At 40.0% G+C, this 24,485-nt stretch overlaps 1 protein-coding gene across 4 annotated transcripts in view; it reads left to right on the top strand.

Moving 5' to 3' along the window:
* The first annotated feature begins 2,915 nt into the window (after positions 1 to 2,915).
* The window catches only part of GRN (granulin precursor), an 891,963-nt gene continuing 870,393 nt past the window's right edge, over positions 2,916 to 24,485 (top strand). For 2 of the 4 annotated variants that reach the window (XM_044055247.1, XM_044055244.1), the window contains exons 1-2: positions 3,053 to 3,205; positions 18,414 to 18,511. In XM_044055247.1, the coding sequence (XP_043911182.1) occupies positions 18,509 to 18,511 (3 nt within the window). In that variant the 5' untranslated portion in view covers positions 3,053 to 3,205; positions 18,414 to 18,508. Of the gene's footprint in view, positions 3,206 to 18,413; positions 18,512 to 24,485 lie in introns of all 4 variants that reach the window. The other 2 variants (XM_044055245.1, XM_044055246.1) reach the window with 2 other exon arrangements.

Raw genomic sequence — 24,485 nt, 5'->3', positions numbered from 1 at the left:
GGACAGACTCAAAAAATTCCGACTATTCTCTGTCTCATATCACCTACTTAGAGGCGATCTCTGCTTGACTTACAAAGCCATGTCTGACCCAGCTCTGTTAGAAATGCTACATCTAAAGAAATCCCAGTCCCTCTGCACCACATGATCCAGAGAACTCAACCTCATTACCACAATCAACAGAACAAGCTGGAGGGACAGGTTCATAACCCAGAGACTGCCCATGCTGTGGAATAGACTTCCCATACATGTCAAACAGAGTACCATACTGGCCCTCTTCAAGAGAAATCTTGATGTGTGGATGGGAAATAGAAAATTCACCCCGGGGATCACTCCAGTGGCTCTACCCGACAGGCACTGGGAACTAAGATCAGGTGGCACAATGCTAGGGTAATCCTATGGTCCAGGGCCATTAGCCTAGTGCACACCTATGAACCTATGAACAAATCATTAACTGGTGTGTTTTCAGAGATTTACAGTGTGTTGTTGGTTATAGCCACCACACCAGTGCCAGCTGCTGAGGCAGAAGGGTGTTTTTCAACAATGAAAAGAATTAAATTGTTTCTTCTTAGTACAATAGGGCAGGAAGGAATGAATGTATTAGCTATGATTTCCATTGGAAAGGAGTTAATGCAGAGTATAACAAACTTCAACCAAAGAGTTATTGATTTGTTTACACAAAATAAAGAGAGACAAATGGACTTTATCTATAAGTAAGAAATCTGAGAAATACACAGAGGAACACAACAGAGGCACTTATTTGGTACTATAATACAAGTACTTATTTGGTACCAGGGACACGTGAATACTGTGTTTGCTTGGGGAAACTTGAAACAGACCCTTTAGTTTTTTCCAAAAAAAGGAAAGAAAAATCAAATCCAGTATGACCTGATGTGTTCCAGACCAGACCAGACTACAGCTTCTCTTCAGGTGCAGAAACAGAGTATGAAGTACTGTCTGCAGCATAGTTAATTCTTCAAACCATCCTGTATACACATGTAGCAATGTGCTCTGCCTTCAGTCTGTGGTAACTATAATAGCAAATTGTATGGACTTTGAGATCCTCTTACTGTCTCTCAGAATCACTGGCACACAAGGCATTGGAGCGACCTTGAATTGTGAATAAGAAATTAAGATAGTACAGTGAGGTCTTCAAATCTCCTTACTTTTCATTTGGCATTGTACAAAATGCAGATTACCTCATACAGTAGTGTATTTTTACTACATTGTGTGTAGTCATAATAGTTTCATGCAGTCAAGACCAACTACTTTTTTACTGTTTAGAGCTGTTATAGCAGAACCTAAACACCTCATTAACTCTGAAATGCGGTTTGGTCTAGTATGGATTGGCAGACTTTTCAGCATGTGCAATAGTGAATGTGTACTTATTTTATGTAAATTGGTAAGCATGGTCAGTGTTGATTCCACTGTAACATAGCTGCGCCCCTTTATAGTTGGCCCCACACATTCAGCTGTCTCCTGCAGCCCCCTCCTTTGATTTGAAGTCAACAGCCACCACTGAGGATGAAATCCAGCATTTGTTACTCTTTCTTACACCGTGGTGAACATTTACTCCTTGAAAGGTCAGTTCACCCTCTTGAAGATTACATAATATTCTAGCCCTCTCTGTCTTTGGCCATCAGTTTTTTTTTTTTTTTCCTAGCTTCTATCTCGTGATGTTTACTGTCTTTGCCCTATCTAGTGAATAATTAGCCATGTCTTGTCTTCCATTACCTTGCATACATAAATGCATTTGCATGTGCTTTAGCTGACTGTCGAATTATAGTTCATTTGTTTGGTATTATTTATAATTTGCTGCCATTTGTAGTAAGTTCCTTTTATTTTCCTTATTATGAAGCCTGAAAATATGTACCTGAGTGTGTAGTGCATTCAGATGGAGAAATAAACAGTAAATAAATAATCAGATAGATAAATATGTTTTCAGAGAGTATATTCGTGTGCAAATAGTGCTGTTTTAATATTGCAGAAAAGACAGAAATAAAAAAATAAAAGAAATAAAACTTATAAGCTTTAGACAGGTACACACAACAACAATGAAAGAACAAAGAAAGTATTTTCGTACAGATACCTCAAGGCAAGTGTGAACTTTGACGTATATTTCTTCTATAATGTGAAATGATTAGAATCTTACCAATATTGCATGTATTTTTTCAACTCACTAATCTCTGTATGACTATAGTGCAAGTACTTCTTTTTTTTTGGGGGGGGGGGGGGATACTTTCAGGAAAACCAGCAACTTTTCAAAAACTAACACAAAAACATTTATTTTTCACTTGCATCATGCATGTTTTCACTGTTTGTGTGCAGGTCTCTCTTCACTTTACAGATGCACTGATATATGTGGTTTCCTGTCTTAGTTTTTTTTTCATAATTTGTAGCTCAGACTGTCATGTTTAAATCCTGCAATGTTATAATTCAGACAGGAAGATCTGAACTCCAGGAAGTCTTAGAATCTGTGCTGTAAATTTACCAAACCACTTGTTAACTGTCCAGATAAAAACTTCTTTACATGTGTTTGTTGTGAGCAGTTCTATATCCTGTAAAACCACTCTAGTGTTCCTGTGTTTATAAAACAAAACCAAATATGAAACTGAAGCCCTAAACGTCTTTCAGATGGACTGAGCCCTTTGCACATAACAAAGTTTTGTAAAAGCTGCATTCCAAAGTATTTGGTCACTGTTGCTTAATTCATCTTTTGCAACATATTTAAATAGCTAAATGACAGTTAAACAACACTGGGTATGACTTTATGTTTTCTTTTTAATGCAGCCTATATTCAACAACGTGTGACTTAACATTTTCAGCTGGAACAGTTCTTTCAAGTCACATGGCAGCTTCATCATATGATTGTCAGCATACTCCCACGGGAAAACTTAGGTTGCCATGTGAATGACCAATCAGAGAGTACAGTACTACATTCTGTGCAATCACAGATGGGAAAGGAGGGTTTTGGATCTGTGAGAGTCTGTAATGGGCTTTGCCTGGAAACAAGCTACTCGCTAAGAAGTCAGTAAAGCACATAGGTGAGAGAAAAGCTAGTAAGATTCAGGTTAATTTACAGTGTTTGTAGCTGGTGAGTGGACTGTGCTTTCCTCTTAAAATATTTTAGCAGGTTGCTGTTTTCTGAAGATTACTGGAGTTTCAGTGGTTTGTAAAGTATATATTTGGTCCTGGAGGATATTTAAAGGTATTCTTTTTTTTTTTCTTCTGATGATTTTGTGTACCTTATGTTTCTTGACTGAGGAGGGGAGTTTCGTTAGGTCCTGCTTGGCTGTGGTACTTGATGTTTTCACAGCTTTTGTGTGATCTGTAGTAGAGAAAGGGCAGGCAAACCAGAGTGATGTGACCTGACATGAATGAGCTAGGCCACTTTTTCCCCTTCCTTTGTAGCTGCCCATCATCTATTCAGTGCTGCTACAGTCACTTTTTGAGTTAGTGTTCCCAGTGACTCTTCTAAAGGCTGTTTCTCTTCTGTGTTCTTAAAAGGAAGGTGTAACTTCAGTATGCAAATGGGCATATATTATAAACATTTTGTATAGCCTGTGATTATCCTCGGTGCTGAAGGAAATCCTGTTAATCGTGTGACAGAAGTCAGGTATGATTAGAAGAAATAGTAGTGTTTTATTATTTCATTTTGTGAAACAACTGTAACAAAAGTTAAGTGAAGTGTACCTGTAGTAATTTAAAATTTATTTTTCTCAGTCTTGTGACTGCTGGCCAAGGGGTTACCCCTTTGGTTTGCCTATCTGCAATTTGTGCTGTTATTTCTGTTCTATCAGTTCTTTACATTTTGTTTTTGGGTATCAGCAATACTGTTTGATCACTTGCTACATTGAAGTGTGTTCTTACTAAGTACATTGCCTCACTCTCTCTCTGTACTGTAGCATATTTGAGTTCCACTTCCTGTGCTCAAAGATGGGACTTATGAGCACACCAGTTGTAGATGATGCTAGTCAAGGGAATGGAAGTCAAGAAAAAAAAATATTTGCAGATGAAAATTTTCCTTCAAAGAGTATTTTTCTTGTGAAATAACTTATTGCTCTTTATGTTAAACAGGTAAGCCCAGTAGATATAAATGTTTCCTTTCAGAGGTGACTGGGAGCCCCTTGAAATTGTACAGTTGTATAGGTGGCATTCAGGGGGATGAAACCCAAAGCTGTAGCATGAAACTTGTTAATTGTTGATGGCTTTATTCCTCTGTGCTAAATGTCATGCCTGCAGTATCATTTTCTAAAATATTCTCTACAGATGCCTTCCAGTTCTTTGAGAAGGAAGAGTATTAATGGCTTGTAGTGGATTTTGTACTGAATTAACTTTTGTATATATTTCTATTTCTATTGTAAATGGAATGTGTGTTACTATTAGAAAAGAGACCTATTTGTATTTCAGACGTTTTGATGTTCTTAACCCAACAGATAAAAATACGGTGACCTAGAGACATTTGACAAAGTTATATTATGGCCGATAGACTATATGGGTATGCAGTATACTGTTAAGATATCATTTATTCAGTTGGTGTGTTACTTACTGGAGGAGTTCAAAATCTTTGCATTGACTGGTGTTTAAACTGAAAGTAGAAATGCAAATACTGATAATGTTTTAGAACAGTACCTCCCCAGTCACTCTTCACAGAAGTGTGCGTGCCTTATGTGATCGATATGACAAGTAGCTGTGATGTTATATGCAAATGATGCATGATTGACTGCCATGTAGATTTGACAGTGGCATCATGCATACATTGGCCATGGTACAGAACAGAATGGGAAATTTCCCTTTTTCTTGATGTAGTGTGATCTCAGAGTTCGGGTGTGGAGTGTGCAGCAGGGATTGCCCCCCCCCCCCCCTGCAAAAAATGTAAAAAATGTATTACTTGGAGTTATAGTGCTGTTTCTTTAGCATTAGGTAATTGTAGTGCCCCCTTGAGCTAATGGTCCCAATACCTGACGAATACTCCTGCAGCTGATGAAAACATCAATATAAATATTCATTCCTTATTAAAACACGTCATGAGGTGTTGGGCAGGGTTTTGGCAGGACTTCCTATTGCACACCTGGGAAGGTACTGTTCTGCAACATTGCCCAAATACTGACATTTGTTTTGTACACACTGAATTTAGTAAAATCCATTCTTTTATTGTGTGTTTATGTGTCTGGTACCTGCTGGCATTGTTAGTGAATACAACAAATTCTATAGCTGGCGTGTGCACAAATGTGTTGTGGAAATGGTATGGGCTAAAGATGAAAGCTGACTCTTCTTTGGTACGTCAGAACTAAAAGGATACTCTAATCCCTTTTTTTTGTAAAATTTGATGTTTATTTGATCAAAGTCAGATGAAAGAGAAGTAGGAGACTGAACTGACGAGTAAGCATTAGGACGTTGAGTAGTCAGTATTTATATTATATGGCCTTATATAGTTTAAAAGAGTATCTCCTTATCCTGTAAAAGAGTAACTCGGAACTGCTAGAATGTGCTGTTTCTCTGCATTAATTCTGAGGTTGTACAGCATCTGAGATTAGGAACATTGTTTTGCAGGGGAAAAAAAGGTATTTTGTTGTAACATGACGCTGTAGCAATGATATGGGGAATGGGGATTGGTGTGTGTTTGTTGGGAAGGTGATTTGTCACCTGGGTTTCATTTGAGGATTAAAGTCATGGTTTGGAGTTTTATTAGGATGCCTTTCACTATTTGCAGGTCAGAGCATTTTGTTTTGTTTCTCTTCAGTAATTGGTATTGTATTTGTTGTACTTAGATGGGGAAGTGAGACACTGAAGTGATACACACAAAAAACAGAGACACTAGCTTCTTAAAACCTCATTGATGAGCTCAGTCAAAATCATTTCTAAAAATCATAAAACCCAGGTAGTGTTCCAAAGCAACAAACCTTTACTTGTAACAGACAAGTGATCCTCTGTAACAAAATCAGAAATATTTTAACAGTGTTAAACACGTCCGCTTTTATGTACTTAGAAGTAGGTATGGAAAATATGTAGTGTTTAATTTTAAACCAGCCTATTCATGATAAACAATATAAACAGGGCCGTAAAAATGCATTTTTAGAATAGCAAATACCCACCCCCTCACACACTACTGCTGATTAGATCAAACTAAATCCTAGTTAAGGAAAACACTACCTGTCTATTTGCAACCCGCATTCCAAGATCAGGTATTAAGAAAAGCATAACATATACATAAAAAGACTTTTAACTAAAATTGCTTTTGGCTAACTAATGCAATAAAGCCTTGATCAGGTCTGTGACAAGAACTAAAATCAAGAAAAACACACAGCTATCTAACCATAAACATAATCAGATTTAAGCACTATAAATATAAAAATACATATGTCCAATAATATCTGGTAAATATCCATTCAAGTGTGTTAGTGTGCATAAAAACCAAGTTAACAGTTCAGAAAAAAGTCAGTGCTTTGCAAAAGAAAAAAAAACTGTCATGACAATTTTCATATTTACAGCACCAAAAACATGTTTATACAGTGAAAACTAGTAGAAAAACTACACAATAATACAGAAAAACAGTGGAAGAAGTCAACTAGTAATGTATAAAGGTATGCAGGTATGTGCATGAGCATTCCCCAGTATGTTAAATGGGGGAATTAATACCAATACTCCATGGTAATAGTGGCATGAAAGTGTGTGTTTTAAATTTACCATTTAAAGATCTGGTGTGATGCAATAAATCTAATCAAAGCAGAATTGAGGTTAAAGTAACTAAACATACATATATTTACAGAAATTCTACACATTGTTTTTATTAGTGTTTAGTATATTTTTAATGCATAAAAATATCCCTCAAAATCCCTCAAAAATTCCCTAAAAACCCTTTTATAGATGTGGCAGCTTATATAAATTCAACACTCTCTCTTAATACAACAATCCTGGTTTTCTGAATGCATTTAATTTCAACTGCCAGAATAGTTCTATTTTTTTTTTTCCAATACACCATTGACATCCCCTTCAAGCTTACCCATCTCCACACTGTCCAGAATGATAAATTTAAAACCAGGGGTGTTCTTAAGTGTTTGAATAAGGTCTACCTCTGGCATTTACGTCTGATGTCAGAAAGGAAATCCTCCTTTTCACTTTATTTATAGTCTTGCCCACATAAAATGCAGGGCAGTCATTAGATGGCCCTATATACAATATTTTCAGTATTACACTTACCACCTGCTGAATATTTCACAATCTTTTTAAGATTCGGGCACTCAAATGAGTTGCGCTTTATCAAGTATTCACAGAAAGTGCAGTTAGGTGGCCCACATATTTTAGCGCTCATGTCATCCTGGTATTCCCTACTTTTCATTTCACACATACCTACGTATGCTTCTGGTCCTTTTATACACAAAGGTAGAGTGATCTCCTAAAACACTTATAAGCTGCTGATTGTCAGTGAGGATGGTCCAGTTCTCCTTAATAATGGCTTTAATTGTATTGAATCCCAGGTATAAATTAGAATGCAGCTGTCCTTTCTTTTCTGTTCTTTTGGGTTAGGGTGACCTTGTTGCATAATTCTACCAAAAGGACTATTCCACATAGTGTCATTGTTAGTTTTAGTATCTGTACTGGGATCCAGGATCATTGTTAGTTTTAGTATCTGTAATGGGATCCAGGATCATACATAACATGTTTGATTCATATCCTTTGCTTAAGAAATCATTTTCAAGATCATTCATATTTTGAGAAAAGGGGCCACATCTGTTGTAATGCATGCTAATCTGTAGCCTTGCGATTGTATTACATTGTGCTTAGTTTTTACTGGATGCAGACTGTCTCTGTGAAGTAAGTAGTTCACTCACTGGTTTCCTGTAGGCTACTAATTAATTACTTAATTAATACTACAAGCTCCAAACCATACACTCCACTCCATTCAGCCTGATTTCTGCTCAGGTCTAGCACCCCTCATCTCCCACTATTCCCCTACCAGACATCTCCGAAGTGCTACCAAAGACCTATTAAATGCTCACAAACCAAAAATCAAGACAGGGTGTAACTTGTATCGCTACCACCCCTCTGTTACGTGGAACAAACTCCCACAAGAAATAAGGAACCTAAGTCAACCCAAGCAATTCAAGTTAGCCACCAAAAACTACTTTAACAGACATTGGATCTGCCACTATAGGCACCCTCCCTGATCATCACCTACCTATATAGTAGTGACTAACTAAATTTCACTATACTTAGCATGAATAACTGACACCTAATGCTTTCTATGTAACTTCCTAAGCTTTTTCCCATACTTAGCTACTGAACCTTAGATTAGCAAACTTTCTATGTAACTTCCTAAGCTATATACTCTGTTTAATGAAATTTAGATAAGCTAACTCATTCAAACTATAAAATCTTACTTATAGGTTCATAGGTGTGTACTAAGCTAATGGCCCTGGAGCCTTTACAAGCCTAGCCCATAGGATTACACTGGCATCATGCCACTTGACCTTAGTTCCCAGTGCCTCTGTCGGGTAGAACCACTGGAGTGATCCCCAGGGTGAATTTTCTATTTCCCATCCACTTATCAAGATTTCTCTTGGGAGGGCCAGTGAGGTGCTCTACTTGACATGTATGGGAAGTCTATTCCATAGCATGGGCAGTCCCTGGGTTATGAACCTGTCCCTCTAGCTTGTTCTTTTGATTGTGGTAATGAGGTTGAGGTCTCTGGAGCATGTGGTGCGGAGGGATTGGGATTTCCTTAGATGTAGCATTTCTAACAGAGCTGGGTCAGACATGGCTTTGTAAGTCAAGCAGAGATGGCCTCTAAGTAGGCTATAGTTTTTTTTGAGTCTGTCCATGTAGGACAAGTGTTTAAGGCCTAGAATCCTCTTTGTGAGGTACTTTTGTGGTCTCTCCAGTTGTTGCAGGTGTCTAGTGAGGTACATGCCAAATGGGGCATTGTACTTGATGATTGGCCTAATGAGGGAAGAGTAGAGGGAGACAATAACCTCTTTCTTCCTGGATGCAAAATGAGATGTGCCACATAGAAGGACTTTCTGACCACAGTGGCAGTGTGGTTATCAAAAGAGAGGTTGCTGTCAAACTGTGTTCCCAGATCTCTTGTAATGCCTTCTGTGTTCAGTGGACTGCCATCAATGTGGTAATTAATGAGAACTGGGGTTTTCCCAAAGGGGATGACGACATTTTTTGGCATTGAGCTTAAGGCCATGGTTCCGACACCAGTGGTTGGTCTCAGTGAGGCCTTTCTGTAGGATGTCAGCATCAGCTGGGAGTTAATAATAGCCCCCAACTTGCAATTGTCTGCGAACATTGTCAGCTAGAGTCCCTTTGTGTTGACCTGGACTACAAAGAAGTAGATACCAAACAGGAGAGGACCCAAGACCGAACCCTGTGGGACTCCACTCGTGACTGGTCAGCAGTCTAACTTGGAGTCAGCTACTTTTACACTGTGAGTTCTATCTTTGCAACCCACATAGGGGTTGATTACTGTGTTTTTCTATGATTCCCGAGTGGGGAATAGAATCAAAGGCCTTGGCCAGGACAAGGTAGGCTGTATGAACCACCTTGCCTTCATCCACATTTCTGGTGACTGACTCAAAGAAGTCGACCAGGTTGAGCAGGCATGATCTACCCTTCACAAAACCAAACTGTGTGTGATCCAGAGTTTGGAGATTCCCTATATCCCTGTTTATTAGGTCCATGATGATGCGTTCCATAGCTTTGCATATCAGACTCGTCAGGCTAATGGGGCGATAGTTCCCAGGGTCTGTAGTTACTCCTTTCTAGAGAGGGATGACTGTAGCAGTGCGCCATTTGGTAGTTACAAAGCCTGAGGTGAGGCTGTGATTGAACAGGGCACACAGGTGAGGTGCCAGTTCACTCTGTAGTTCATGTAGAACACAGCCAAGGATATTGTCAGGTCCCATAGAAGCTGTATTCTTGGCTTTGGACGGTGCTGTTTTAACTTGTGCAGCAGTAATACTAGGTGCCTGGCAATCTACTGGTGTTATGATTGGCCCTTTGGTGGGGGAGAGAGTGGTAAAGTTGGCATTGAATCTGTCTGCCAGTATGTTAGCAATATCTGTTTGCTCGGTATAGGAGGTACCATTGTGCAATAGCTCAGAGCAAGTCTGGGCATTGCTGTGGAAATTGTTTACATAACTATAGATGCCTTGTGGTTGTCTTTACTATCTGCTGCAATTCTGTTTCGATGGCCAGCTTTATAGGCTTTAATTACGGATCTCAACTGATGAGAGAGTTTTTCCAGTCTTGGGACATCACCTTATTCCCCATCAGTTTTCCACCTTCTGTTGTAGAGTTTATGGCAGGGGACCACCAGATTGGCTTCCTTTTTTGTAGGAGAGCGTCTTGGTTCTATTCGGTATGATAAGATCCATGCATTTGTGTACGTGTTCGTACAGTGCATTGGTGTATGATTTGGCGGTCATGCAAATATTCTCCATTTGCATGGGTGCTGTGAAGTTGGCCACCTCTGTTTTTAGGAGCCCTCAGTTAGCTTTGGAGAAGTTTTTCGTGGTGGTTGCCTTTGCAGGGGGGGGGGGGGGGGGCTGGGAGGGATGTGGATTTCCAAGGTGATTTGTTTGTGGTCGGATCTAACCAGGGAGGAGTTTACTACTGGTGTAGAGCAATGGTCTCCCATTTTAGTAATGACCAGGTCAAGGATGTTGCTACTTCTAGTGGGGGTATTAATGAATTCCAAGAAACGTTGGGCAAGTGTATTGGTACATGAGTAGTTTTCCCAGTTAATGGAGAGGTAGTTGAAGTCGCCCAGTATGAGAGTGTTAGGTTGGACCCTAATATTCTCCACGGGGTTATGAACATGGATTGTGAGTCTTGGGACATGGTTGAGGACCTTTAGCAGTCTACAACCTGAATCGCTGTTCTGCCCAGTGTTAGCTACAGCTGAAGTATCTCTGATGTGTTATGTTGGGCTACCAGTCTGGAGGTGTGCACATCCTTTATGAATATGGAAACACCACCACCTTTTGGAGCTTCGGTCCAGGTTCTGCGGCCGAAGTCTGGAATGAGTTATAGCTTGGTAGTGCAGGAGTGCTTTCTGTTGCCTTGAACCAGGTCTCTGTTACAGCACAAATGTTGATGTTCTCCATTTTAAGGTGTGCTTCGAACGAGTGCATTTTGAGATTTAGACTTCTAGTGTTGAGCAGCCTGACCCTCAGATTGCATTTGTTTGTAGCTGTTAAGGTGGTAATTTGGTCTTTGGAACACCGCCTAAAAAAGGCACTATAGGGGTGGCAAGAGCCTTGGCCAGTATCCGGAAGCCCAGGGGTGACAGATACAGGCTATCTCTGGTAAAGCATTGAGGTCTGTCAGTCATGTTATCCCAGGCAGACAGATTCTGGATCCCCTTAGAATGGCAGGAGAAACTTGGCCAATTGTTGAAATCAATCATTTTCTGCTTGTACTGTGGTATCATTCTGTGTGATGGTAGGAAGCTGCTCAGGGCTAGTGTCCTACCTGCCTGGGCTACATAATCTGAGAGCTCCTCTGTCTCTTTTCATGTAGTCCAGGGAGATATGTCTCAGGTTGTTCACACCCTCATGTACAATGACAGAGTCATATTTGTACCTGTTGTTGATGGACCTGAATGCTTGCATTATGTGGCAGATCCTGGCACCTGACAGGCAGCTGACTGTGAGTGGGACATCAGTGTGCCTCACTATTGAGTCAGCAATGATTAGTGTGTTGGGCATGCTGTTTTGCCGTAGGGGCTTTGGTTGAGTGGCACACTGTTTTAGGAGAGTTATGTGTGTCGTGATTAGTGTTGTGTTGTGGTGTGGTAGTCGAGTGTGTTTCTGCCTTGGAGGTCTCTGCTGTTTGGGTAGATTTTTATTGAGAGCCTCCATGAAGGTGGGTGTGAGATTTTGTGTTTTTATGTGAAGGCAGTGCTGTTGTGTGTTCTTGTTCTGGAGAGCTATATGTTCCATGTGGTGTGGTGCAAGTGTTGAACTTCTCCTCTTGACCAGCTATTCTGGTCTTGGCTGGAGAGTGTGTGGCTTCCAATTTGGATATATAAGTGCGTCTCTTGCAAGTCTGAGTGTTTGGAGGTAAGAGGAGAGGGTTGTCAGTGTACATGAGGCAGTTGCTACATTGCCTCAGGATGCCCATGTTCACCAGGTTAATAGGAGAAAGCACAGGGAACTGACCTTTAGACATGCCTGGAGGGATGAGCATTTAATAATAAGTACTGGAGCTGTTTCCTTGTAGAATGTTTAATGCTGGTAGCACTTTTGTGTGCTACAATAATTGCTAGAAGATGTCTGGTAAAGTGCTAGACTAATGATCTAGTAAAAGTGCAGGAGAGGAGAGAACTAGCAGATCTAAGGGAAAAATTGAAGAGCGGACTTTTTGGTACCAAACAGAAGCTTACAAACAGTCCTGGATACAGTAAATATTTAGGCTAGGTAGGCTACCTAATGCTTACCACTCCAACTGATAAGCTAGAAGGCTTCCTTCCAACATGGAAAGACTTGGGGGCTCAGAAGCTTACAATCGGTCTTGGATACAGCAAATCTGTATCTGGACTTGACTAGTTACAGGAAAGGTGGGAAATAAGCTCAAATGTGGGTTTTTAAACCATAAAATTGAAAGAGATGGAAAAAAACTGACCAAACGGCTAATAAACTACAATTTTGGGCCAGAAACCACTCCTCTTATGGTAGATTGTATATCTGTATTGTTAAGTAAATGTTTTTGCACATCTTGGAGCTTTTCTCCCCGGGACTCTACTGAAAAAGGGCTTGAACTCATTTGGACACTCTCGGTCAACAAATGTAAAATAAATAAATTTCCTCTGTCTTTGTCAATACTGACAGTCATATCAAGGAACTGCACTGACTCTGAGCTGATGGAAATGGTAAATTTCAGGAAAGAGGTGGAGTTATTGATGTAATGGATAAACCCAGTGAGTTTAGATTTCTCACCTTGGTAGACTATAAATAAATAGTCAATAAAGCAAAGGTAGCTGGTTATAAAACTCTGGTATCTTTGCAGTACAAATTCCTCCTCTCATTTGCCTAAGGCTACATTGGCCAGACAAGGGGCCATAACCGCACCCATGCTACCCCCCACGTCTGTTTGTAAGCCTGAACATTGAAACTGAAAAAATTGTAACTCAACACCAAGTTTATTAGCTTTCCCAAGCGTTCAGTTTGCCCATTTATAACATTGTTATTTCTGTTATAAGCAGGGTTGCCAGACGTCCCTGTTTGGGCGGGACTGTCCCGTGATCAGTAGCCTGATCCCGAGTCCCGCCCTGCCGGTTTAAATCCCGGCCAGCCTCCACTTTGTTTTTTTTTTTTTGATTGACCCGTATACCTGGCATACGGGCCAATCAAAAATTGCTAAACACGGAGCTTCTTGTGTTCTGCATTAAAACACGAGAAGCTCCGTGTTTTTGATTGGCCCATATGCCGTATACGGGCCAATCAAAGCGCCAAACACGGAGCTTCTCGTGTTTAATGCGGAACTGCAATGCATTAAAGAAGCTCAGTGTTTATTGCAGGCAGAGTGAGCTTAGTTGCTCAGTTCTTTAATGCGGAACTATGTTCCGCATTAAAGACCTTTTTTTTTTGGTCTTCAGTTGGCGAACTTGGCGAAGACCTTTATGTCCGTGCTTCTTCAGTTTGCTCTCAGAGACTGTGTGTTGGCTTCTGACTTCTGCATGAAGGTGAGTCCATGTAGCAAGACCTAATTTTGTATGTGCCATTTCTGTGATGGACATTTTGAAATGTGGCCTGATTAGAGTAATTGCTTCATCGTGATTGTCTCTTAGGGAGTCATTTTGATCTCTTACAAGTAGTTTTGTTTTAGACATTAGCCCTGATTGATTATTTTAAATGGTAGAAAGCTAAGTAGAAGTGTTACTCTGCTATTTAGTTGAAGCAGTTTGATTCCTTTTAATAGGTCACAGTGATGTTTATGGGTATTTGCAAGTGTGACAAATCTTTATACTTTGTTTTTGATCATTTATATTTTATGGATGTTTGAGCTTGAATAGAGAGTTAGCAGTAGTAGGCCGTATTCAGGTTTGGGCTTAAGAGCATGTCTTATGATGTTAGAGCATGCTGAATTATAAAGGAGGTGAGAGAGCTTATGGCACAGTTTAATTTTGTCAGGGTTCTAGTGAATGCTTAGTGGGCTGGTGGAAAGTTAAGGAGTGGTCCAAAGTGGTACCTAGATAAGTTTCCTCTGTAATCTGTGGAATTATATTACTTGTATTGCTTTTTAAGACTGGTGGAGAAAGGTTTTGAAGTTTTTGAGTATGATTTAACACCATTACATTATTAAGTTTTTAGGTTTATTACCAGTTTATTATTGTGTGTCCAGATACAGCTTTTAGAGAATGAAGTTTGGTTTGGAGATTGCTAGCAGTGGTATTGGAGTCTAATAGTAGCAAATCATCAGTACACATTATGAAACAGGCAGATCATTTAGGTCATTAATAAAGAATGCAAAGAGTAGAGGTTTTTTTTTTTTTTTTTTTGGTCTTCAGTTGGCGAACTTGGCGCCGAAGACCTTTTTTTTTTGGTCTTCACTTCGTGAGAGACCTTCTTTTTTTCTTTTTGTCCCTACCTGGGTTGCTGGAAATCTGGCAACCCTGGTTATAAGCCTCTCTAGCTGCTTCAATACAGTACATGTGTGGTAACACCGTGTATAGGATTTCAGTGTCAATAGTTAAAATGCCTTGTTCATTCACATACAGTTTTTATTTCTCTTAAATCAAGTGAATCTAAAATAAGATGAGTTCTTTTCAGCAAGAGGTTGTAGAATAAAGTATATGTCAGTGGTCTGTGTTATGGAACTTCCACTTGCAATAACAAGTCTGTATGGTGGATCTTCCCTATTCTTATGGGGTTTGGGAATCCCAAAAAAACAAGCTAACAGAGTGGCAAATGTTCAAATACTAGTTTTCACTAATAAGTTCTTCATTAAGCATTTTGGTTAGGTTATCTTTCCATTCTACGTATGCGGTTTTAACTTTCTCAGAGTAATGTTTAGAAAAAAATGCAGTTGTGTTCAGCATGTTCTCCATTTTCATTATATAACTGTCGGTATCTGTAGCAAGTATGACCCCACCCTTATCAGCCTTCATAATGTGTCTAGTTCTATCATTGCTCACATTCTTAACTGATATTTCATCCTTTAAAATATTATAAAACTTACTAATGAATGTACTAGTATGGGATGACGAAGGTCAGCGCCCCAACATTACTATGTGACAACTCACAAGGTAATAATGTAAATATGCACTCTGATAATTTTGAAAAAATAGAAAAGCAAGTTAAACTGCTACAAGGACTATTCTGGGAGCAAATAAATTTGAAACAGTATATGTAAAAGAAAATTACCAAGGGGACTGAGTGGAGAAAATGCAGCAACCTCGACTGTATGTTGGCAGGGGTGGAGTGAAAAGTAACTTGTTTGTGTGCTTCCAAAGGTTGAAAAAACAATGGAGTCTGAATTGTTGTAACAATGTCAAACTCTGCTTGCCTCAAAACTCAACAGTTGTATGCTTGCTTCAGGAAGACACTCTGCCTTTAGTCCTGTTGTCTTAGCATTACAGTGGGTACAAGCCTTCTGTGCCATCTCTTTGGTTTTTGCTGCAGATTACGATTTGCTTTCAGTTTTAGAGTATAGACTGAAACACTTGAAGAGTGACGGCTGGAGCTGTGTAGAGAACTACTGCACATGGTTTCTGCATATATAACACCTAATGCACCAGCACTGAGTTTGTGTAACATTTTCTGCACCGCTGAAAGGGAAGTTATCATGATAGGGTGAATGAGATGCACAGGGTAAACACTTGGAACAGTGTAACCCTGAATGTTTGTGTCTAAACTGATTTGACAGTTTAGCTTGGACACTGCATTTAAACTTGTCAGTCCAGACTTCACCATGAATTTAACATTGTGATAACTTGCCACCGTGTCTCAATTCCCATTTCAGACCAGGGGAATAGATACTTTTTTATAAATTTTAGGTCTGTTTCCTATGCTCGGATGATCCTCAGTTTTGCAATTAGCTGGATTTTATTTTCAAATCATACCCTATTAATTGGGTTGATTTTTATCCAATGTAATTTTAAGACTGCTATCCTAGTCAGTCTAATTGAATTACGTAGTTTTCTCTTCGATCCATGATTTGTATCTGTACCTTCATTATGTGTACTGTACAATTTTCAGTTTTGATAAAACAAAACCTTTTCATTTCTGCTTGACTTTTTCTGTCACAAGCTTGTGATGAAAGACTGACCTAGTGCTCCAGTTGCTTCATCTGAGATTTTGGCATACAGTCATTCATGAATCCCTGCTTGATTTCAACGTGTCAAGGAATAATGCTCCATGTAAACCCACCCACAAAACTTTAACATGGGCACTTCTCCAGGGAAGCAAGGGAAAGTGGAGATATTACTCAACTTTCAAACATGCACAGCAGGCCTGTATAAACCGTAGTCTTGACTGACTTATTTTATAAGCTTTGATCAGATGTAAAAGGTGAGTGTCAGCAGTTAGAGCCCAGTCAACAGGTCACCACTCACCGAAAAGGAAATGGGTACTGGTTTGCCTGTAAAGTAAACCTCTTAAGGAGTGCAACCTGACATTTGTTAATCTATAAATTGTTGACTTAAAATACATTATTTTTTCTGCATGCTTTTTAGCACCTCTCTGCTGCTGCCATTTTATATGGGGTGACCAAACTGTTCACTGTAACAGATTTCGGAGTCGCACTAACCTAGCCATGGAGTAAATCCAAAGTTTATACTGCAAGAAGTACAGGGTAAGGGGTCCTTTTTTTAAGTGACTTATGTTTAATCAGTGAAACAAATCCTGTCCATGTTCAGTACTGATATAGTAGTCTCTCTTTTTCTGGAATTTTTTTTTTCTCCTCATGAGATGTCTAATGTGCACCGGTGGAGAACTGTGCCAGTAGAGGCAGAATGAAGCTACCTAATTTCAAAACAGAAGAAGATCCAAGAGATTCATAACAACCTGTACAGTAGGTCTGTGGAAACAAGATGATGTCAGTTTTACTACTGGATAGCTGTTACAGAACCTTAAATCTCCACCATCCCACCCCACACACATAGAAAAAAGGTCTGTCTTGCTTTTGATAAACTGGTATCCAAAAGGTGATCTTACATTCCAGAGGTAATTATATAGAACAGCCATGGAATTTAAAGTTTTATTACTGTGATTTAGTGTTTCCTTGACATATCTAGGTAGGTAAATTTCCTGTTGCTCCAAGAGGTAAAGGTTTATGCATTTCTCCCATTTTACTTCTATAGCAGCTAATTTCAGAATATTTTGCTGCATATGTTGATATCCTGTGTATTTCCACATCCAAGTCCTTCAGCAGCTGTTTGGTTGTCATTCTGCACATATGAGATGTGAGGGATATCTTCATTTACTTTTCAGTTTCTCCTTGTCTTGAAACATGGGATGCTGGCCTTCTGAGCCAAGAACTGTGTGAAATGAGGAGAAGGATTGTCCACATAATCCTTTTGAAGTCAGGCATGGAGGAGGTATGATGTAACACATGTCAAGCATGGAGGAGGTATGATGCAACACATGTCACACTGAGGGGAACTGACAGTGGACATTACTGGTGAGATCCTTCATATTGAGGAAGGGTAGTTACTGATTCTGCATATTCTGAAGATATGCGATCGATAACTATTATGTATATTTTTATTGGGGTGTAGCAAAGGCTTTTTCTTCCAAGATGTCGTACTCTGAATCAGACCATGAGCCTGTACCTTATGGCATTAAGTTGCCAGGCATTTAAGACGCAGAGCTTCACACATTCTGTGCAACTATTGAGCTGTATTTGGCTACTGATTTGCATGACCTCCCTGTGGATGTGCCACTGATATGGCACTGGAAAAGAATTTCTGGTTGCTACCAAGAATAAGTGATTTGGAAAGGACATTACTTGTTCAAGGGAGATGCAGGCTTTGCATTTTAGTTTTAATGAAATATAAAATTGAGGGAAGTGTGAAACTGAAAAATGTTTAGTGTTTATATATTTTTCTTTCGTTTAGAACCAGCCTGCTGCTTGGGTCACAGTAAGATGCAGGAGGTGGGGGGAGGGGTAATGTTAGCAAGTGTACTGGCTGCTGACACTGGGGTACTGGAAGAAGAAACTACAGAAACTGATCCCCTGACTTTAGCTCCATGTTTGGATGCTGTTATTCATGTTCTATAGCAACACCCTGTAAGTTCCTAGCTGATGTCCCTTCTTTTTTTAAAGTAGCTTGTATGTACAAGGAGAAGATCAAAACTAAATGTTTGAAGAGATTACAGTGGGTTCTGTCACCATAATGTTTTAAAGTAGTTCTAAATGTACTGGACATTGTAAATGATTTCTGTAATGACTGCCTTCTCTTTCAGTTCTAGGCTTTGAAGACGGAACAGGAATGAGGGAAGAGTGAAACGCAGTCTGTGTGGAAGTTATCACAAAGAGGGGACCTAGCGTATTTTGGAAAATGGTGAGTGGTGATGGTTTTTAATGTGGAGATCGACAGTTTTTCCAGTATTCTTTGCTTGTGTTTGAAGTGGTCTTCTGTGAATTTGAGACATGGTCTATTAAAAGCCCATTTATGTTTTGCTTCTCCAAACTGAGTTTGGTGTATAGCTGTAATTCAGTCTAACTTGTGTTTAAAGTTTAGGGTACAAAAGTCCTGCAGTTCAAGTAGAGTAGCATCCTTGTCACCTTCAAGCTAAATATAGATAATTGGATGGGCAGTCTCAGACTCTCCCATGTCTATACTGTATTGCCCACCTTGAGGCTGGAGAGGGAAACTTATTGGCTAGGTTTGTATGGTCTGGAGACTAAGTGCTTAACACTAGCCTGTGACCTAGTGTTTAGTAATCCTGAGCCAAGTCATTGATATTGAAAGGGATGTTATTCCACATATTAGAATAGACAAGTTGTGCATTTGCCAGAATGGTAGCTTTGCTGACATTGTGTCATAAAGTCCCTGGATTTTTATGGGGGTGCAATGTGTCTGGTCGGAGGAATAGGAGGGTTATTGACTGAGAGGTGTAAAAATTCCATCTGCTTTTTTCTTGGAACAATACTGGATTTTTTTTTTTTTTTTTTTGTCCTACTCTTGTATCATATCATTTAGATTGGTAGGTGTTTTCATATTGGGGTGGGAAGGCTGTATAATTCCAGGTTGGAGGAATTATGCGCTTGCATAACATACTATGCTTAATTCTGGAATCAGCCAGATCTGCAGTGCAGTATTGGGGCTAAATTACTGCAACAAATGCTGTTGGATTAAAATGGTGTGTGTGAGAGAAAGGGGGTAGAGTTTAGGGCTTTACTTCCCCTTCGACTTAAAAGGGGCTACAGCTGATACCAGACAAGCCCGTGTCTTTGTACTTAGCTGTGTATTTTTAATGGGTGGAGAGTTGGTAAGTACTGAATTTACTAAGTGAATATTAGTGTTCAGCAAGGTGCAAGTTGGTTTTGAGAGAAACATTATAGAGTACAACGCCCCTTTTGGTATGAACCTCACAAGACATTTACAACAACTGGAAAGACCACAGAAATACCTCACAAAGAGGATTACTGGCCTCAAACAGATGCCCTACGCAGACAGTCTCAAAAAACTACAGCTTTACTCCATCGCATATCGCCTACTTGGCCTATGTCGCCTATATCTCTGCCTAACATACAAATAGCTGTTGGACATGCTCCACTTAAAGAAATCCCAATCCCTCCGAGCTACACGCTCTAGGGACCTAAACCTTGTCACCACAATAAACAGAACATGCTGGAGGGATAGATTCCTGTCCCAGAGACTTCCCATACCCTGGAACAGACTACCTATCTATGTCAAACAGAGCTCCTCATTAGCACTCTTCAAGAAAAATCTTGATGATTGGATGGGAAATAGGAAATTCATCCCAGGGATCACTTCTGTGGCTCTGCTCAACAGGGGCACAGGAAAATAATTTTCTTGGGTGGCGAAAGCCAGGGTACATTTTTTGGCTAGGCTTATATAGGCCCTAGGGCCAATAGCTTAGTACCTACCTATGAATGATGGCTTGTTGCTGCATAGGATTTGTTGTCGGGTGAGAAAGATTGCACTCTAGTAGTTATCACCCGGTACTCCTTTTTTTTTTTTTCATTCTAAGAAGCAGTCTTCATCTCACTGTTGTAACATTGTACAGTTTTGTTGTGGTGGATAACAATCTAAGTGACACCTGAAAATACTGTGCTCTCTTCTTGTTTGAGTAAATTCATATTCTGGTATAAACATTTGCCTTCTGCCTCCTCCGTTTGTGCATACTTGACAGTAAATGTAGTGCTTTTACATTTTAGTAGCAGCTGCATTTTGAAACTATAAAATACTACTTTGGCTGAATTATTTGCCAATCTGTTCTGTAGGGTCTGGCACAGACATTGTCACCTTAATCTCCATCAAGTATTACACCCAAACTGTCATACTGAAGATGGCACAGTAAACTGCAGTGTTTTCCATAAGTTGCTGTACTTCTTGCATGAGAGCTTTGCCTCTGCACTCCTGTTCTGTTCTTTAAATGTGCTAACTGTAGCAGTCAACCTTTTGACTTCAGAATTGGGGAAAAAGGTATGAAGTCAGGAAAACCTTTTATATACTATACTATTAAAAAAACAAAAAACAAAAAAAACAAAAGGAGGTACTGGCAAAAGTTTGAGCCAAAACTGTGGGTGTCCTTACTAATTAAGGGATAGTTGAGAGACATGGAGAGCATGTCTCCTGGGAATAAGGAGAGAAGCTGCTGTGAAAACTTCAGAGTAAGATTTGGGAGTGTGGGGGGCAAAGACCCCACATCACAGTGGTGTAGGAGGACATTACACCCCACAATGAAAAAGACATTGAGTAGGTAATGGTGACTGTGCTGCTTCACAGATACTTAATCTGTGAGTTTTTGTCATGAGCATAAACAAAACCTGACCCATGAATCAATTTCCAAATCTGTAGCTGGAGCACCATCTGGTAGTTACATTATTGTTTTGGACATCTATTATTTGCATTTGTTTCCTGGGGCTGTCTAATTGAGCGTGAGACCCATTTTCACTTAAGGCCTGGAGAGAAAAGCTCTAGAAAAAATATGTTTAAATTTACAAAATGTTACAGTAAGAGGCAAGTACAATTCATGTATAGAAAACTACTAACAAAAGTAAATGTTAGTGATGAGTAGCTAGTTTTAACTCTGCAGTAAAAAAAAGTTGCACATTAACCTGCGGTAAATAGAGATGCATGTTACAGATGTTGTGAAAGATCTTGAATATCAACAAAAGAGAAGAAAATTAAGATACGTATGAGCAATAGACAGCAAACTGAGCTGTTATGCTACAATGTATACCATGTACACCTCCTTCTAGGTTTAGACTTGGGTATACAGTGCTTTTATAGATAAGTGAATCAGCTGCTGTATGTGGGTCAGTTGCTAGGTGTAGATACAGGAATACTGAGATGAGAGCATAGTAAAGTAGGTTGGGAGACGTGTGTGAGACAGTTAACAGTGGGAGAGTGAAAGGGTATTGGGGGGGGTACCTAGAGAGGGTTTATCGTTACAAAGTGGGTAGTGAGAAGAGGGTAGAAAAAGGACTTAATAAAAATGATTTTGAATGGGTGGATATTTTGGCATTTGAAGGATGAGGTTAAGTGGGTACAGATATACTTTTCAGACTGGTAAGTATTAGAAAAATTGGTATTATTGGGTCTATATTTGAACCAAACAAATTATAATTAACTTATATTTTGAGTGTTTCTTTTAGGGCAGGAACATTCTTGAATGAATTGTTTTGGTTTTATGCCTTATGCCTGTCAGCGTCTCAGTCCTGAGTATGATAAATTGCTTCGAAAATGAGTAGAAGTTTTGTTCTAACCTGATATCTTCCCCCCTAAAAAGATGGGGCCTTAGGGATATTAATAAACATATGAATGGAACTTTTGTCATAACTTTGAAATGTCGTAAGTTCTCCTCACTGGAACACTTGTTTGTAATAGCATTTGTTTTGTGGACTAGCTATTTAGGGAGACGGTGAATTGTGGTCTGAAATTAGCAATTGGAGAATGGTGATCTCATTAATACCACTGCACATGCCCAGTAAATTCTCTTATGGTTCAGAGTAGAATAAGCATTTGCAACTACATATTGTTTGCTTCCTTCCTTCCTTCCTTTCACAAACAACTTTGCAAGTCTGAGTCTGTTTAAAAATTCAAGTGATGTCAAGTAGCACTTTTGGACCATACCTGTGAAATTACCTGTGGATTTAATTGAACAAAATAACAAAAAAAAGATAACCAGATTGTAACTTTTGATTCACCTGCAGAGGCCTCTCACCCTGCCTTTATCATACCATCTTCATTTCAGGGGGCTGGGAATGCCTCTGCCCGATCAAGCTGATAGCCTGACTTCAGCAAGCCACACTGTGGCCTGGGGCTGTCCATATTTGAGGCCCGGATGCTAATAGTCTCCAGGCTGGGGAACTACTGTTCACCCCCCCCCCCATCAGCATCATATAGATTGAGAGGAGGACATTTGCATGTTCCTCTAACCCCATGTTGATGTTGGCACCCTTGTCACTATAAGGGCCTGCTACAAATTCTCCTGGCATGTGCATGCTTAGTCCACATGCAGATCGAGTGATCTCTTCACTTGCCTGTTAGACCAAGTCTAAATCCCGGCTCTAAGCCACATTACTGATGCCAGCAAGTTGCTTGCTGTAAATGCAGCCAGTGACCGGAGCTACCAGTCCCTTCCCCCAGACTGGGCAAACTAGCATTAGCCGCTCTGTTCACCTTCTCCTGTGTGTCCCTCCAAGCTTGAGGTACTACTCGCTGGCTTTTCTATGATGTCGTCAGGACTTTAGCCCTGTACGTTATACAACCAGTGTATGGGCCACCCATCTGTCCCTACCACTAGAATGGGCAAGCAGACGTCAGCAGTTCAATCCCATCGAGGACAAGCTCCACTGGTGCCCATATTAGTGGCTTTGCTGCAGAGTGATCTAAAAGACAAATGTGGTCATTGGGGACTTTTAACTTTTAATTCTGTGTTTGAAGATGCCAAGGTTCTGTTTGGTGCAGTTTTGCAACTGCATTATCAAGTTGAACTGGAGGTAGTAGTGAGCTTTGTCTGATGTTTGTACCTGCAGTCTGCTTTTTTTTGGGGGGGGGGGGCACTACAAATGTGGGTAAGAAATGTCCTGGTAGGCTGGTCCTGGAATGATTATAGTTTTCTGTACTGTTATAAAAAAAAAATAAATAAAAAGTTTGCTAACTATTAAGCAAAGTACACGGACTGTCAGATAAAACTTTTTACACCAGTCTTTGAATCACAGTGTTGTAATTGGGTATCAAAGGGAGACTGAAACAGGGACTGATGAAAAGTTGCATTTTAATTGTTATTTTCCAGGGTGTCTTTGCCCTCCACAACCCCAGCTACTTAAGTGATACCTAATCGGAGATCAATATCCTTAGGGAAAGATTAATTCTCGGGTAGCAAATTCTCTAACTCTATTTATTTTTTTTCCTTCTCCCCCCTTGTGATCCTTGACCCCCCATCCATCTCTGCTTGCTATGGAGGCCTGTTTGTTCCCTGAGAGGTGAGAGCCCTACAACCCTTCTCTTTCCCTCATGGGAAGAGCAGAGCACAGTGCAGTCCTACATGAGGCTAGGGATCTTTCTGTTGTAGGGTCTAACCCCAATGTGCAGGCCCAGTAAGTGGTCCCGTGGGTCAGAACACAACAGGCTTTGGCCAAGGTTTGCTGATTGCTAAGGAGATGACAGGGCAATATCACTCCTCCCATTCCCCTGCCAGGTCCAGCTGGTGCCAAAGCCACTAATTTAACTCTGGTTTCTTGGATTTTTGTCAGGGCTTTCGCTCTGTTCCACTCTTCATCACTACCCTTTTCCCATTTTTCTACATGGGGTCAGGGTGTTGTCACTCTTCATCATCTCTCCCTATTCAGTGTCACTGTCCAGCACTCATGCCTGACATTTTTTTTCCATATCACAATCCATCCACTTCTTTGCTGGATGTCCTCACTTCCTCCTGTCTTCTTCCTGTCTGTCCCAAATCTGTTCCACTAGAGATGGCTAAACTTATGCAAAGGTGGGATCATGCATTGGAATGTCAATCTGGCTGATAGTGTGGTTCTTAGGTTCGTAGATGAGTACTAGGCTAACTGCTCTTATGGGCCATTTTAAGCCTAGCCAATTACCCCATGTAAGAATCGAACCTTGTACCATGTGTCTATAAGGTAAACACCGTAACCACTATGCCAACCTTCCACTTTGAGTAGTCAGTCATTGGTTTTCTTGGACAGAATCTGTATTTTTTCAGTATGGGATTTTTTTTCTTTTTTGTGTGAAATATTAAATGTTCTTTATTGTCAAAGTTTCAACTCTTTCTCTAAGTACATGCTTTTCTTATGCCTTCAGCTATAGTTCCAACTAC

Source organism: Protopterus annectens, chromosome 13.part0 (assembly GCF_019279795.1).
Source record: "Protopterus annectens isolate FY-2018-M chromosome 13.part0, PAN1.0, whole genome shotgun sequence".
Lineage (NCBI taxonomy): Eukaryota > Metazoa > Chordata > Ceratodontiformes > Protopteridae > Protopterus > Protopterus annectens.
The sequence above is the reverse complement of the archived record's forward strand: the minus strand, read 5'-3'. Positions and strand labels throughout refer to the sequence as shown.